We start from the raw sequence: 16,030 nt of genomic DNA, 5'->3' as shown, positions 1-16,030 counted from the left end.
GGGAGTTGTAGTCTTTTATACTCCGTCTCTCTAGAGGAGTGCCGTGGGAGTTTGTAGTCTTTTATACTCTGTCTCTCTAGAGGAGGCTGTGGGAGTTGTAGTCTTTTATACTCTGTCTCTCTAGAGGAGGCTGTGGGAGTTGTAATCTTTTATACTCTGTCTCTCTAGAGGAGGCCGTGGGAGTTGTAGTCTTTTATACTCTGTCTCTCTAGAGGAGGCTGTGGGAGTTGTAGTCTTTTATACTCTGTCTCTCTAGAGGAGGCTGTGGGAGTTGTAGTCTTTTATACTCTGTCTCTCTAGAGGAGGCTGTGGGAGTTGTAGTCTTTTATACTCCGTCTCTCTAGAGGAGGCCGTGGGAGTTGTAGTCTTTTATACTCCGTCTCTCTAGAGGAGGCTGTGGGAGTTGTAGTCTTTTATACTCCATCTCTCTAGAGGAGGCTGTGGGAGTTGTAGTCTTTTATACTCCGTCTCTCTAGAGGAGGCTGTGGGAGTTGTAGTCTTTTATACTCCGTCTCTCTAGAGGAGGCCGTGGGAGTTGTAGTCTTTTATACTCTGTCTCTCTAGAGGAGGCTGTGGGAGTTGTAGTCTTTTATACTCCGTCTCTCTAGAGGAGGCTGTGGGAGTTTTAGTCTTTTATACTCCGTCTCTCTAGAGGAGGCTGTGGGAGTTGTAGTCTTTTACTACTCTGGTCTCTCTAGAGGAGGCTGTGGCGTTGTAGTCTTTTATACTCTGTCTCTCTAGAGGAGGCCGTGGGAGTTGTAGTATTTTATACTCTGTCTCTCTAGAGGAGGCCGTGGGAGTTGTAGTCTTTTATACTCTGTCTCTCTAGAGGAGGCTGTGGGAGTTGTAGTCTTTTATACTCTGTCTCTCTAGAGGAGGCCGTGGGAGTTGTAGTATTTTATACTCTGTCTCTCTAGAGGAGGCTGTGGGAGTTGTAGTCTTTTATACTCCGTCTCTCTAGAGGAGGCCGTGGGAGTTGTAGTCTTTTATACTCCGTCTCTCTAGAGGCCGTGGGAGTTGTAGTCTTTTATACTCCGTCTCTCTAGAGGAGGCTGTGGGAGTTGTAGTCTTTTATACTCCGTCTCTCTAGAGGAGGCTGTGGGAGTTGTAGTCTTTTATACTCTGTCTCTCTAGAGGAGGCTGTGGGAGTTGTAGTCTTGTATACTCTGTCTCTCTAGAGGAGGCTGTGGGAGTTGTAGTCTTTTATTCTCTGTCTCTCTAGAGGAAGCTGTGGGAGTTGTAGTATTGTATACTCCGTCTCTCTAGAGGAGGCCGTGGGAGTTGTAGTCTTTTATACTCCGTCTCTCTAGAGGAGGCTGTGGGAGTTGTAGTCTTTTATACTCTGTCTCTCTAGAGGAGGCTGTGGGAGTTGTAGTCTTTTATACTCCGTCTCTCTAGAGGAGGCTGTGGGAGTTGTAGTCTGTTATACTCCGTCTCTCTAGAGCAGTGTTTCTCAAACTTTTTCATACCAAGGACCACTTAACCAATAAAAAAACACTCGCGGACCACCTAACTCCACAAATATCCAAAACACATCGTTTTTTACAAATCGCCTGAAGATGGAACAAACAAGTGGCAACATATGTGATGAAGGTATTTATCTGGGCTATATCATGCAATCGAAAGTGAAACTTAAGCTCGCTCCATTGCGGAGATATTCCCGCGAGAGTGCGGAAAACTTTAATGAATTAATTAATTTCAAATGTGAAATTTTACCAATATACTCACGGACCACTAGGGGGCGCTCACGGACCACCAGTGGTCCGCGGACCACACTTTGAGAAGCACTGCTCTAGAGGAGGCCGTGGGAGTTGTAGTCTTTTATACTCCGTCTCTCTAGAGGAGGCCGTGGGAGTTGTAGTCTTTTATACTCCGTCTCTCTAGAGGAGGCCGTGGGAGTTGTAGTCTTTTATACTCCGTCTCTCTAGAGGAGGCTGTGGGAGTTTGTAGTCTTTTATACTCTGTCTCTCTAGAGGCTGTGGGAGTTGTAGTCTTTTATACTCTGTCTCTCTAGAGGAGGCTGTGGGAGTTGTAGTCTTTTATACTCCGTCTCTCTAGAGGAGGCCGTGGGAGTTGTAGTCTTTTATACTCCGTCTCTCTAGAGGAGGCTGTGGGAGTTGTAGTCTTTTATACTCTGTCTCTCTAGAGGAGGCTGTGGGCGTTTGTAGTCCTTTTATACTCTGTCTCTCTAGAGGAGGCTGTGGGAGTTGTAGTCTTTTATACTCTGTCTCTCTAGAGGCTGTGGGAGTTGTAGTCTTTTATACTCCGTCTCTCTAGAGGAGGCTGTGGGCGTTGTAGTCTTTTATACTCTGTCTCTCTAGAGGCTGTGGGAGTTGTAGTCTTTTATACTCCGTTCTCTAGAGGATGGCTGTGGGAGTTGTAGTCTTTTATACTCTGTCTCTCTAGAGGAGGCTGTGGAGTTGTAGTCTTTTATACCTGTCTCTCTAGAGGCTGTGGGAGTTGTAGTCTTTTATAACTCCGTCTCTCTAGAGGAGGCTGTGGGAGTTGTAGTCTTTTATACTCCGTCTCTCTAGAGGAGGCTGTGGGAGTTGTAGTCTTTTATACTCTGTCTCTCTAGAGGCTGTGGGATGTTGGTTAGTCTTTTATACTCCGTCTCTCTAGAGGAGGCTGTGGGAGTTTGTAGTCCTTTCTATTTACATCTGTCTCTCGAGAGGAGGCTTGTGGGAGTGTAGTCTTTTATACTCGTCTCTCTAGAGGAGGCCGTGGGAGTGTAGTCTTTTATACTCCGTCTCTCTAGAGGAGGCTGTGGGATTTGTAGTCTTTTATACTCGGTCTCTCTAGAGGAGGCTGTGGGAGTTGTAGTCTTTTATACTCTGTCTCTCTAGAGGAGGCCGTGGGAGTTGTAGTCTTTTTATACTCCGTCTCTCTAGAGGAGGCTGTGGGAGTTGTAGTCTTTTATACTCTGTCTCTCTAGAGGAGGCGTGGGAGTTGTAGTCTTTTATACTCTGTCTCTCTAGAGGAGGCTGTGGGAGTTGTAGTCTTTATACTCCGATCTATCTAGAGGAGGCTGTGGGAGTTGTAGTCTTTTATACTCGTCTCTCTAGAGGAGGCCGTGGGAGTTGTATTCTGTTATACTCCGTCTCTCTAGAGGAGGCCGTGGGAGTTGTAGTCTTTTATACTCCGTCTCTCTAGAGGAGGCTGTGGGAGTTGTATTCTGTTATACTCCGTCTCTCTAGAGGAGGCTGTGGGCGTTGTAGTCTTTTATACTCCGTCTCTCCAGAGGAGGCTGTGGGAGTTGTAGTCTTTTATACTCCGTCTCTCTAGAGGAGGCTGTGGGAGTTTGTGTCTTTTATACTCTGTCTCTCTATAGGAGGCTGTGGGAGTTGTAGTCTTTTATACTCCGTCTCTCCAGAGGAGGCTGTGGGAGTTGTAGTCTTTTATACTCTGTCTCTCTATAGGAGGCTGTGGGAGTTGTAGTCTTTTATACTCCGTCTCTCTAGAGGAGGCTGTGGGAGTTCTAGTCTTGTATACTCTGTCTCTCTAGAGGAGGCTGTGGGAGTTGTAGTCTTTATACTCTGTCTCTCTAGAGGAGGCTGTGGGAGTTGTAGTCTTTTATACTCTGTCTCTCTAGAGGAGGCTGTGGGAGTTGTAGTATTGTATACTCCGTCTCTCTAGAGGAGGCCGTGGGAGTTGTAGTATTTTATACTCCGTCTCTCTAGAGGCCGTGGGAGTTGTAGTCTTTTATACTCCGTCTCTCTAGAGGAGGCCGTGGGAGTTGTAGTATTTTATACTCCGTCTCTCTAGAGGCCGTGGGAGTTGTAGTCTTTTATACTCTGTCTCTCTAGAGGAGGCTGTGGGCGTTGTAGTCTTGTATACTCCGTCTCTCTAGAGGAGGCTGTGGGAGTTGTAGTCTTTTATACTCCGTCTCTCCAGAGGAGGCTGTGGGAGTTGTAGTCTTTTATACTCCGTCTCTCTAGAGGAGGCTGTGGGAGTTGTAGTCTTTTATACTCTGTCTCTCTAGAGGAGGCTGTGGGAGTTGTAGTCTTTTATACTCCGTCTCTCCAGAGGAGGCTGTGGGAGTTGTAGTCTTTTATACTCCGTCTCTCTAGAGGAGGCTGTGGGAGTTGTAGTCTTTTATACTCCGTCTCTCTAGAGGAGGCCGTGGGAGTTGTAGTCTTTTATACTCTGTCTCTCTAGAGGAGGCTGTGGGAGTTGTAGTCTTTTATACTCTGTCTCTCTAGAGGAGGCTGTGGGAGTTGTAATCTTTTATACTCTGTCTCTCTAGAGGAGGCCGTGGGAGTTGTAGTCTTTTATACTCTGTCTCTCTAGAGGAGGCTGTGGGAGTTTTGTCTAGGTCTTTTATATACTCTGTCTCTCCTATCTAGAGGAGGCTGTGGGAGTTGTAGTCTTTTATACTCCTGTCTCTCTAGAGGAGGCTGTGGGAGTTGTAGTCTTTTATACTCCGTCTCTCTAGAGGAGGCCGTGGGAGTTGTAGTCTTTTATACTCCAGTCTCTCTAGAGGAGGCTGTGGGAGTTGTAGTCTTTTATACTCCAGTCTCTCTAGAGGAGGCTGTGGGAGTTGTAGTCTTTTATACTCCGTCTCTCTAGAGGAGGCCTGTGGGAGTTGTAGTCTTTTATACTCTGTCTCTCTAGAGAGGCGTGGGAGTTGTAGTCTTTTATACTCTGTCTCTCTAGAGGAGGTGTGGGAGTTTAGTCTTTTATACTCCGTCTCTCTAGAGGAGGCTGTGGGAGTTGTAGTCTTTTATACTCGTCTCTCTAGAGGAGGCTGGTAGGGGAGTTGTAGTCTTTTATACTCTGTCTCTCTAGAGGAGGCGTGGGAGTTGTAGTATTTTATACTCTGTCTCTCTAGAGGAGGCGTGGGAGTTGTAGTTCTTTTATACTCTGTCTCTCTAGAGGAGGCTGTGGGAGTTGTAGTCTTTTATACTCTGTCTCTCTAGAGGAGGCCGTGGGAGTTGTAGTATTTTATACTCTGTCTCTCTAGAGGAGGCTGTGGGAGTTGTAGTCTTTTATACTCCGTCTCTCTAGAGGAGGCCGTGGGAGTTGTAGTCTTTTATACTCCGTCTCTCTAGAGCCGTGGGAGTTGTAGTCTTTTTATACTCCGTCTCTCTAGAGGAGGCTGTGGGAGTTGTAGTCTTGTATACTCCGTCTCTCTAGAGGAGGCTGTGGGAGTTGTAGTCTTTTATACTCTGTCTCTCTAGAGGAGGCTGTGGGAGTTGTAGTCTTGTATACTCTGTCTCTCTAGAGGAGGCTGTGGGAGTTGTAGTCTTTTATTCTCTGTCTCTCTAGAGGAAGCTGTGGGAGTTGTAGTATTGTATACTCCGTCTCTCTAGAGGAGGCCGTGGGAGTTGTAGTCTTTTATACTCCGTCTCTCTAGAGGAGGCTGTGGGAGTTGTAGTCTTTTATACTCCGTCTCTCTAGAGGAGGCTGTGGGAGTTGTAGTCTTTTATACTCCGTCTCTCTAGAGGAGGCTGTGGGAGTTGTAGTCTTTTATACTCTGTCTCTCTAGAGGAGGCTGTGGGAGTTGTAGTCTTGTATACTCCGTCTCTCTAGAGGAGGCTGTGGGAGTTGTAGTCTTTTATACTCTGTCTCTCTAGAGGAGGCTGTGGGAGTTGTAGTATTGTATACTCCGTCTCTCTAGAGGAGGCCGTGGGAGTTGTAGTCTTTTATACTCCGTCTCTCTAGAGGAGGCCGTGGGAGTTGTAGTATGTTATACTCCGTCTCTCTAGAGGCCGTGGGAGTTGTAGTCTTTTATACTCTGTCTCTCTAGAGGAGGCTGTGGGCGTTGTAGTCTTGTATACTCCGTCTCTCTAGAGGAGGCTGTGGGAGTTGTAGTCTTTTATACTCCGTCTCTCCAGAGGAGGCTGTGGGAGTTGTAGTCTTTTATACTCCGTCTCTCTAGAGGAGGCTGTGGGAGTTGTAGTCTTTTATACTCTGTCTCTCTAGAGGAGGCTGTGGGAGTTGTAGTCTTTTATACTCTGTCTCTCTAGAGGAGGCTGTGGGAGTTGTAGTCTTTTATACTCCGTCTCTCCAGAGAAGGCTGTGGGAGTTGTAGTCTTTTATACTCCGTCTCTCTAGAGGAGGCTGTGGGAGTTGTAGTCTTTTATACTCCGTCTCTCTAGAGGAGGCTGTGGGAGTTGTAGTCTTTTATACTCTGTCTCTCTAGAGGAGGCTGTGGGAGTTGTAGTCTTTTATACTCTGTCTCTCTAGAGGAGGCTGTGGGAGTTGTAGTCTTTTATACTCTGTCTCTCTAGAGGAGGCTGTGGGAGTTGTAGTCTTTTATACTCTGTCTCTCTAGAGGAGGCTGTGGGAGTTGTAGTCTTTTATACTCCGTCTCTCTAGAGGAGGCCGTGGGAGTTGTAGTCTTTTATACTCCGTCTCTCTAGAGGAGGCTGTGGGAGTTGTAGTCTTTTATACTCCATCTCTCTAGAGGAGGCTGTGGGAGTTTGTAGTCTTTTATACTTCCGTCTCTCTAGAGGAGGCTGTGGGAGTTGTAGTCTTTTATTCTCTGTCTCTCTAGAGGAGGCTGTGGGAGTTGTAGTCTTTTATACTCCGTCTCTCTAGAGGAGGCCGTGGGAGTTGTAGTCTTTTATACTCCGTCTCTCTAGAGGAGGCTGTGGGAGTTGTAGTCTTTTATACTCCGTCTCTCTAGAGGAGGCTGTGGGAGTTGTAGTCTTTTATACTCTGTCTCTCTAGAGGAGGCTGTGGGAGTTGTAGTCTTTTATACTCCGTCTCTCTAGAGGAGTCTGTGAGAGTTGTAGTCTTTTATACTCCGTCTCTCTAGAGGTAGGCTGTTGGGAGTTGTAGTCTTTTATATACTCCTGTCTCTCTAGAGGAGGCTGTGGGAGTTGTAGTCTTTTATACTCCGTCTCTCTAGAGGAAGCTGTGGGCTTTAGTCTTTTATACTCCGTCTCTCTAGAGGAGGCTGTGGGAGTTGTTAGTCTTTTATACTCTGTCTCTCTAGAGGAGGCTGTGGGAGTTGTAGTCTTTTATACTCTGTCTCTCTAGAGGAGGCTGTGGGAGTTGTAGTCTTTTATACTCCGTCTCTCTAGAGGAGGCTGTGGGAGTTGTAGTCTTTTATACTCCGTCTCTCTAGAGGCCGTGGGAGTTGTAGTCTTTTATACTCCGTCTCTCTAGAGGAGGCTGTGGGAGTTGTAGTCTTTATACTCCGTCTCTCTAGAGGCCGTGGGAGTTGTAGTCTTTTATACTCCGTCTCTCTAGAGGCCGTGGGAGTTGTAGTCTTGTATACTCCGTCTCTCTAGAGGCCGTGGGAGTTGTAGTCTTTTATACTCCGTCTCTCTAGAGGCCATGGGAGTTGTAGTCTTTTATACTCTGTCTCTCTAGAGGCTGTGGGTGTTGTAGTCTTTTATACTCCGTCTCTCTAGAGGCTGTGGGGGCTCATTTTGCGGAGGGAGCCTCATCTGAAGCGCAAACGCGGCACACCTACAGTGTCAGCGCGCCACAGTTTCGGCGCTGCAAGGCTTCTCTAGCACCCCACCCCCCCAACTCTGACTGACTTCCTGACTGAGGGTGACCAGGTCCCAACAAACCACATGTGGGACAAGGAGTTTGTTTGTGTGGGACAATATGGGACAATGTGGGACACCCTCTCAACAGCACCAACCCCCCCCTGGGGAAAAAAAATCATTTCTATTCTGTTTCCTATTCTGTTTGGTTTATTCAATAGCATCCAATAAAAAATGCAGATAAAAACTTAACAAATATACAACAAATGTATTTTTATTTGAATGTGAACTCACAATAAAGTATAGAGCAGAAAGTGAAGTCAAAATGCAGTAACAAAGGCTATGCACTTCCAGCACCATGTAAAGCACCTGGCAGGGAAACAGAAACACAAGAAAAGCAGCACCGTATTAAAATCTAACACCACATTGGCCCACAATATCCTACTATATTCTAAAATATCCTACTCTTAGTCTATATTCTAAACAAAGTTTATCTTACCTTAGATGCTTTTCATGACTTTGTACTTTTTGCTTGAGCGTGCAGCTTCCAATAAGGCCTTCTCCTAGAGTGCATAGGTGTAGAATTCCTTCAAAGTTGGTCTTGACTTGAATTTCAGACTTGATAAGCTCCTCAGAGCACCAGTTCCTCTGGTCAGTCCACGCTGCCGTCATGAGGGAAAACACTCTCTACTGAAGCATTAGTGATGGGGATGCTTGAGAGAAAGGATGCCACAGCAGTCAGATTTGGTGTGTTTGTGCCTTGAAGCAAGGTGGACCACTCTTCTCTCCACAACGTCCTGCTGGCGTGGCAAAGTCACACAGTATTCATCATACAGTTCATCCATGTCTAGTTTCCCCCTTATCTGTAGGGCCTCCTCTGCAGCACAGAGATGGGAGGATGTGAACTTGCTCTTCAGTGCCAAGCTTGCAACATTCTTCTGGTAGTTGTTGTCTGTGAAGTCATACCACTTCTCAAGGTAGTTGAGAGCAGCCTGGTAGAACTTGGAAAGATCATGTTTGCCTTTTGGTCTGGAAACTGTTGGAGGATAGCACTGGTCTCCATTCCAAAGAAGGAATCAATCTGTCGTTGTTGGAGCTTTGTCTTGAGAGTGAGTATCATGTCATATAGCTCACATACGGTCCCGTCCTCTCTCTCCAACAGCAGCACAACATCGTGGAAGATTTCCAGCACATTATTGAGGAAGGACAGATACACCTGTAGCTCTAAGGGTTTCCCATCACCATCCTCATCGTTTCTGAATTCAAAGTGCTTTACAAATTGAAATAAAAGACATTTAAGAATAAACACAGCAGAAACACATTAAAAACTGGCATTAAAAAAGCTAAGGTAATAAAGTAAACATAACAGGTATAGAATACATGAATAAAAACCATACTGCAGGTTCGATATGAACAGCTCACTTAAATGCAGTATCAAAAAGATACGTTTTTAGTCTGGAGTTAAAAGTATTAAGAGTTGCAGCGGCCCTGCAGGATCCAGGGAGTTTGTTCCAGATGGGCGGGGCATAACTCGTGAAAGAAATCGATGTGTTGCGTACAATAAACAATACAAGCAAACAGCAACAGGGAAACAAAACAAAACGGTTATAATTAAAAAATATATTTGACCTAATTAATATACATTTTTTTGAAAATATCACAAATGAGTTGAAATGATGAAATAAATAAACAAACTTTAAGCACCCCTTGATCAAAGTTAATTAATCAACTAATTAAAAATAAATAAGTGTTTCTCTGTGGAAACGTTGCAGGAGATCTCGTTAAGCCTCGGCGGCAGAGACTCGTTAGCGAGAGGCGATAATTACTCCCAGAATCCTCTCTGAGGACGACGTCCTGCAGGGCCAGATAATTATATTCACCCTCTGATTTAATGAGTCAGTGTTAAAGTAACAACACAACAAGTACATCTGGAACATTTCTCAAAAGGATCCACGAAAAGTGTAAAAAACAACGTGTAAAATCGCAAAATAAGTTAATAAAATGTGAAAAGTGTCAATAAAATATGTGAGAACAACCTGTGAAACATTATAAAAACTTTACTTAAAATGTGGAAATATTCTCTGGGGAAAGTTGTCTGAAAAGTAAGTTAAAACATTTCCAAAAGATGTGAACATTGTCAATAAAATGTCCTTTAATAAAATGTCAAAACATCAAAAAAATAAGCGAAGAATTTGAAAAAAAAACAGGAAAACTGACAAAATTCCTCAAATGTGAAAAATGTTCTATGAATATTTGAAATAAAAACTAAGATATATTAAATTACATCACTTGTTACTTGTTAGACGCTTTTATCCAAAGCGACTCACATACTCAGTCCTGAGGACAATCCCCACTGGAGCCCTTTGGGGTGAAGCGTCTCAGGGACACAACAACATGCTGACTGCAGTGGGGTTTGAACCTGTGCCCCCCTGATCCCAACACCAACGCACTATCCACTGCGCCACAGCCTCCCTATTTGTATAGATATATGGGAAAACTGTATGTTTCAAATGTCTAAATAAATTGGAAAAATCTCATAAAAATATGTTACAAATGTCCCAAACATTTAGAAATCTAAATAATGGACGAAAAATAAGTGAAGAATTTCTAAAAAAATATGTATAAATATATTTCTAGGACATTTTTAAAACATTTTATTTCACACCATTTTTTTATCCTTTTTTTTTAGGACATTTCTTTCATCATATTCAGGGATTTTCTATCGCTGAATATGATGAAGAAATGTCCCAAAACATTTCCTTTAATTGTGTGAATTGTTTCTTTCTTAATGGTTTGGTCTCTGAAAGAAAATAGTAAAAAGAAGAGGATGCAAACATTGTGTGAAAAAAAATGTTTTTAAAATGTCCTAGAAATATATTTATACATATTTGTGAAAGAAGAAAATTCAAAAATTATTTGAATTTATTAAATTGAGGAAGAAATGACTAAATATCACCAAAAAGGTTGTAAAAATGGTGATGTCAGAAATGTCCTAAAACGTTTTATTAAACTGTGAAATCTGTCCATACAATGTATTGTATTATTGCCCACTCAGCTGTTTAAATCCTTTATATGATAAATTAAAGACGAATCAAAGTTGTTTTTGTATAAAGTTTTAATGATGAATGAGCTGGTTAATTAGAGAATCTCCTCTAATTGGCTCTGGGACGTTTTAATTGGTTCAGAGAGCAGCTGCATGTGATGGACGGTTGGACTTTGTTTATAAAACGTAGCGGGACGGCAGCGAGTTCTTCCAGACGAGCAGCCGGCGGCAGGTAGGAGCGCTTCATTTTAATTCATTCATGTTTAATAATGACTGTCGGGAACGGAGGGTCGTTTGATAATGAGAATAGATCAGTTCATTATCTGACAGGATGGCAAACTGGGATTGGTGTCACATGACCTTTAAATGTTCTGGAAAGTTATAGCTGGTCTATTTAGTTTAAATCATGTTCCCTTAATTTCCCCAAAAGTAGAAATGTGTCCGGGTTCTTAGGGTTCAAATAAAAAAAATGCATTTAAATGTTTTTTTCCTTCAAACGTAATTTTATCGGCTGATTTGTATTAAATGAAACTTGATGCATTTACATGTTATTAATATCTGATTTAAATGACATGTAATGCTTTTAAATGTTCTTGAATAACTGATGTGATACCCCTGTATGCTTTTATTTGTATTTGATTTAGCTACTGATGTTATTGTTAATGTTATCCAGGGTGAGTTTCCTCAAAATTTGCGAAAGTGTAAAATAAAAAGTGAATAATTAATTAATAATAATAAATGCTTTTAATCTGTTATTAATGTTGTGTTTTATATTTTTATGTGTGTTGATTTAAGTATGTTTTTATGAATTTGTACTCTGTAAAGTGTCTTTGAGAAAAAATCATTATTAATAATAATAATAATAATAAAATGTGAAAACTGCAAATGTAGCAACTGATTTTGATATTATTGCTGTTGTTCAGAGGGTGATTTAGAGTTGATTGTATTTCACATCATTAATTCAGATCTGTAAAGTAACTCAATGGATTACATATATGTGACAGCCAGGCTGGACTGGCCATCGGGAGGACCGGGGGGTTTCCCGATGGCCTGTTGATTATTTTGTTTTTGTGTATGTATTGTGAAAGCAACGCTGCGCAAATGTGGGTCTGCCTCACACAGGGTGACTGGCTGTCTACAAGATGTGGCCTGTCCACATGCCCACTGTCATACAATTACACAACATCTTACATTTATTTTCACACAATACGTCTCCTTGCAGTATCAACACTAATTCGGCTGACTTTTATATTTGATCCAATTGATTTATATTTACACCATAACGGTGCACAGCTGATAGAAAGGGACTTAAAAAACGTTATTGAATTATTTTGTTGAAATTATGTTATATTTGATGACAAACATATTAAGAGTACATGCTTTCATAGGGGGGAAGTAGAAGGTCAATGATAGAAATATAGAATATAAAATGTCAAGAAGATACTGTAGTAATACTCTAGAATGAAACAGTTTAGTGCCGGACGTCCAATTATATTAACAGGAGGAGGTGCAAAACAGACCAACTAATAAGGCTTTATTTAAACATTAAAGAATACTTTAAGTTAAGGTCTTCTTTTGAATAAGAAAGAAACGTTGGGGGTATCCACAGATACAAATGAAGTCTGACAAAGTACAATCACACCCCTGAATTTGACTCAGGTGTAACTAAAGTCTGATTTAAGGGTTGTTTATATTTCACATCATTAATCAGAATCTGCAAAGTGACTAAAATAAATGTAGTGGAGTAAAAATACCAGGTTAACCTCTCAATTGTAGTGGAGTAGAACAAAGTAGTACATGCTGCTGTAACAAAAACATTTCCCAACTTGGGATCAATAAAGTATATCTTATCTTATGAGTGGATGAGTAATGCAGATATCAATGTGTGATCATTTGACAGTGAGAGGAATACATCCGGTTTTATTATGAAAACTTCGAGACCGGAAAAACTGTTTTCACCCCGTGAGGGTTGACGCTAACTTTACATGGAAGCTGCATACACGTTCTCCTGGCGAGACCTCAAATCATCTTCGTAATGTCTATCAAACTACAGATCCTACACATCGACTGGACGTGGATTCTAAAAGTACAATATACACTTCATGCCAGAAATCTAATAAAAAAGCATTTTAATGGCCAAACTATTCCACAATTTAGGATTTTCCAGAGAGGGTTATTTGTGAATAAACGTCCCTCCGGAGCATTTATAATGAACGGGCCGGGAGCATGTTGTTTATTACACGACCACTAGAGCACCTCTAGTGGTCGTGTAATAAACAACATACACTTTAAAACGTGTCTCTGGGTCGTAATAAGGGCATGAACAACTGGCCTATATGGTCGTTTTTTGTAGGAGGACAGGCTGCTCCTTTCGGGTACGGTGTGTTTATAGAGACATGTTTTGTAAATAATTGTTGAACATTAAGTTGTGCATACCAACAGAACAAATACAAATGAAAGGAAATGCTGCCCTCTTGGCCAGGTCGCTCTTGAAAAATAGATTTGAATCGCAATGAGACTTTTACCTGGTTAAATAAAGGATATATATATAATGGGATTCTGATTGTGTTTTTGAACGTGTGTTTCAGGTTGATTGGGCGCCATGTTGGAGGCGTCGCCGGGCGGGAACTCGTCCCACAGCAGCTTCCTGTTCGGAGGCTTCCCGGCGCTTCAGAACCACCAACGGCTGCTGGTTCTGGTTCTCCTGATCGGCTGCTACGTAACTTTGCTCCTTGGAAACTGTGCTTTGCTGCTGGTGATCGGCAGCGTGGCGTCTCTCCACAGCCCCATGTACCTTCTGATCGCCTCGCTGTGTGCCGTGGACATCCTGGTGGGAACGACCATCTTCCCCACTACGTTACTCAGCCTTCTGTTCAACTGGGACCGGATCTCTCTGACTGGCTGCCTCACACAGATGTTCTTCACCCACTTCCTGTCCTCGCTGGAGTCCACGCTTCTTCTAGCCATGGCGCTGGATCGCTACGTGGCCATTTGCTTTCCGCTACGCTACAATAAGATCATGAACGCCTCGGTGTTCGCCAAACTGCTTCTGTTCGCGTTGTTTCGCAGCTGTTCAGTCATGGGGACTTTGGTTGGTTTGGCGGGATCTCTGTGGTTCTGCGACTCCAACACAATCCGCCACTGTTACTGCGACCACATGGCGCTGGTTAGCTTAGCGTGCGGCGACACGGAGAGAAATCGAGCGGCCGGACTCGCCGTTATCATCTGTTTCGTGGGCGTCGACACCCCGGTTATCTTCTTCTCCTACGTGAAGATCCTGAGCGTTGTCCTGCGGGCGTCGGCGTCCGGAGAGGACCGCTGGAAGGCGTTCCACACCTGCGGGACGCACCTGATGGTTATGACCTGCTTCTACCTGGTGGGCAGCGTCTCCTTCCTGTCGCCCAGCATCAACATCCCCCCCGACGCTCACACCTTCATGGGTCTGATGTACATCCTGCTGCCGGCCACCGTCAACCCCATTATCTATGGAGTCCGCACCAAGGAGATCAGGAACGGATTCCTGAAGATCTTTAAAGTCAGAGCGAAGAAACTCAAGTCGATGAAGGTGAAGGTGTCTCCTGCTGGGAAAGGTAAAACTTGACATCAAAGTAAACTTCTGATGGACAGCCGTGTGTTTGACTGGAGAAATGTAGGGAATGAGGTCAATGGTTTTCTGAAGATATTTAAAGTCGATGAAGGTGCATCCTGCCGTGAACGGAAAAACTTTCGGCACCTAGTTTATTTGTTGTTGTCTGTCTGACTGTTTGTCTCACTGTTTATTTGAGTTATTTGTACTTCTGTTTTCCTGTAAAGTGACCTTGGGTTCCCTGAAAGGAGCTATATATTTAAATTATTATTATTTATAGTATTGACATCAAAGTAAACTTCTGATGGACCGCCGTGTTGGTTTGACTGGGAGAAATTAAGATGAGTAAACTTTGGGAATGAGGTCAATGGTTTTCTGAATGTGTTTTTGGTTTTAGAAATAAGGTGGTTAACACAAGGTGAAGAGATGTTACTGTACGACACGTTCAGAAATCAAGTGGTGCTGATATGTGGAGATTATCCTGCTGAACTAAACGTGTAATCATCAGAAACGTTGAGCATATTTTCTGCAATAATCCAAAATCACATGGAGGAATCCCATTGGACTAGAGAGATGCTGCCTTCAGGGACCAACACAGAAACACCACCTCCCTGCAGGACTCTTTAACAGCCAAATAAAAAATGTAGGTCTGAACTTTCATGTTTGCTGTGTGCTTGCATTTTACCTCTGGGTATTAAACGTCGGGACTCGTTGAATTAGCAGCGGCATTTCTTGTTGAATTGATAAAAATGGAAATTGTGATTATTGTTAACCCTTTGTGGTCCTTTAACACATCATGTCTGGCAAACAACTCTGTCGGGAAAAATATAAGTTTAAAATGGTGTGTTGGCACGAGTTTCTCAAAACTGAAACTACAATTCTTCGGTCCTCAAAACTAATCTGCAGATATATTACATCTATATCAATGTTTGTAAAATCAGTTGTGTTCAGGCTTTATGGTATTCCAGACATTTTTAGACCTAAAATATCAAAAACTAAATCAAGACTTTTTACGGATGGTTCTTAACGTCGGAGATTAACCCGAGCAATCCCAGTTCATGGTGAAGGGAATAAAGTTGTTTCCAGTAAAGACCTGACTAGAACGCACCCAGAGAACCAGCATGGAGCTACAACCAAACTGGTTTTCAGTGGAAAAAAAATCACATCGAATCCAAAATGTAACATTTGGGATTCAAGAAAAGTCCAGATTAGACCTGGAAGTAAAACTTGTGGTTGGTTATTTTTACACATTTTAATGCAGAAATGTTACATATTAACTCTGGGCTGTAGAAACAAGGATCAGACTATAAAAAGATAAATACAGCATTCATTTTAATTTGATCATTTACATCTGAAGGTGCAGAAGGTGTGTTTGAAGTCGTGCTTACGGACATTTCCTCTACAGTGTAAAATGTTCAGATTTTTTCAGAAATATAATTTGTTGATGCTTCAGAAAAAGGTCAGAATGCCAAAAAAACATCCTTTTTATTTAGGAATATATAGGTTTTCTCCAGGCCCTTTAAAAAATAAAGCCCATTCAAATAATGTGCGAAATAATGAGGATGTTTTGGGTGTTTTTATTTTGTAATCCTAATCTTTATCCTGTGGTTGATTATTTAAAGAGACACCATTTTTCTCCACACTTTTTTTGTTGTAAATTAATAACTTAAATCCCAGCAAAATGAATGGTTCTTCATTTTCAAGTTGCTACAGAGGCCGACGGTTGCAAACGTGCCCAAATCTCTTCCATCAGGGGAAACACGCTGCAGCTTCAGAAACGATGCAGAAATAGAAACCCAAATTCCCAACATTCAGCAGCTTGAGGAGACATGGCAGCGTTTACTACAAGCTACAGAAACCAAATGCTGAAGAAGCTCAAACACTTTGTGTGGAACATTTGGATTTTTATATCTGCACCCTTTCTGAAGCTGCAGCTCGTTTCTCCTGATGGAAATG

At 42.6% G+C, this 16,030-nt stretch overlaps 1 protein-coding gene across 1 annotated transcript; it reads left to right on the top strand.

The window, feature by feature from the left end:
* The first annotated feature begins 13,090 nt into the window (after positions 1-13,090).
* LOC117534571 (olfactory receptor 52K2-like) lies at positions 13,091-14,089 on the top strand. Its single transcript, XM_034198801.1, has one exon. It carries the CDS (start codon positions 13,091-13,093, stop codon positions 14,087-14,089), a length of 999 nt encoding a protein of 332 aa, XP_034054692.1.
* Positions 14,090-16,030: the final 1,941 nt, after the last annotated feature.

The sequence above is a fragment of the Gymnodraco acuticeps genome, unplaced genomic scaffold, assembly GCF_902827175.1.
Source record: "Gymnodraco acuticeps unplaced genomic scaffold, fGymAcu1.1, whole genome shotgun sequence".
Lineage (NCBI taxonomy): Eukaryota > Metazoa > Chordata > Actinopteri > Perciformes > Bathydraconidae > Gymnodraco > Gymnodraco acuticeps.
This window is presented reverse-complemented; position numbering and strand designations above follow the sequence as displayed.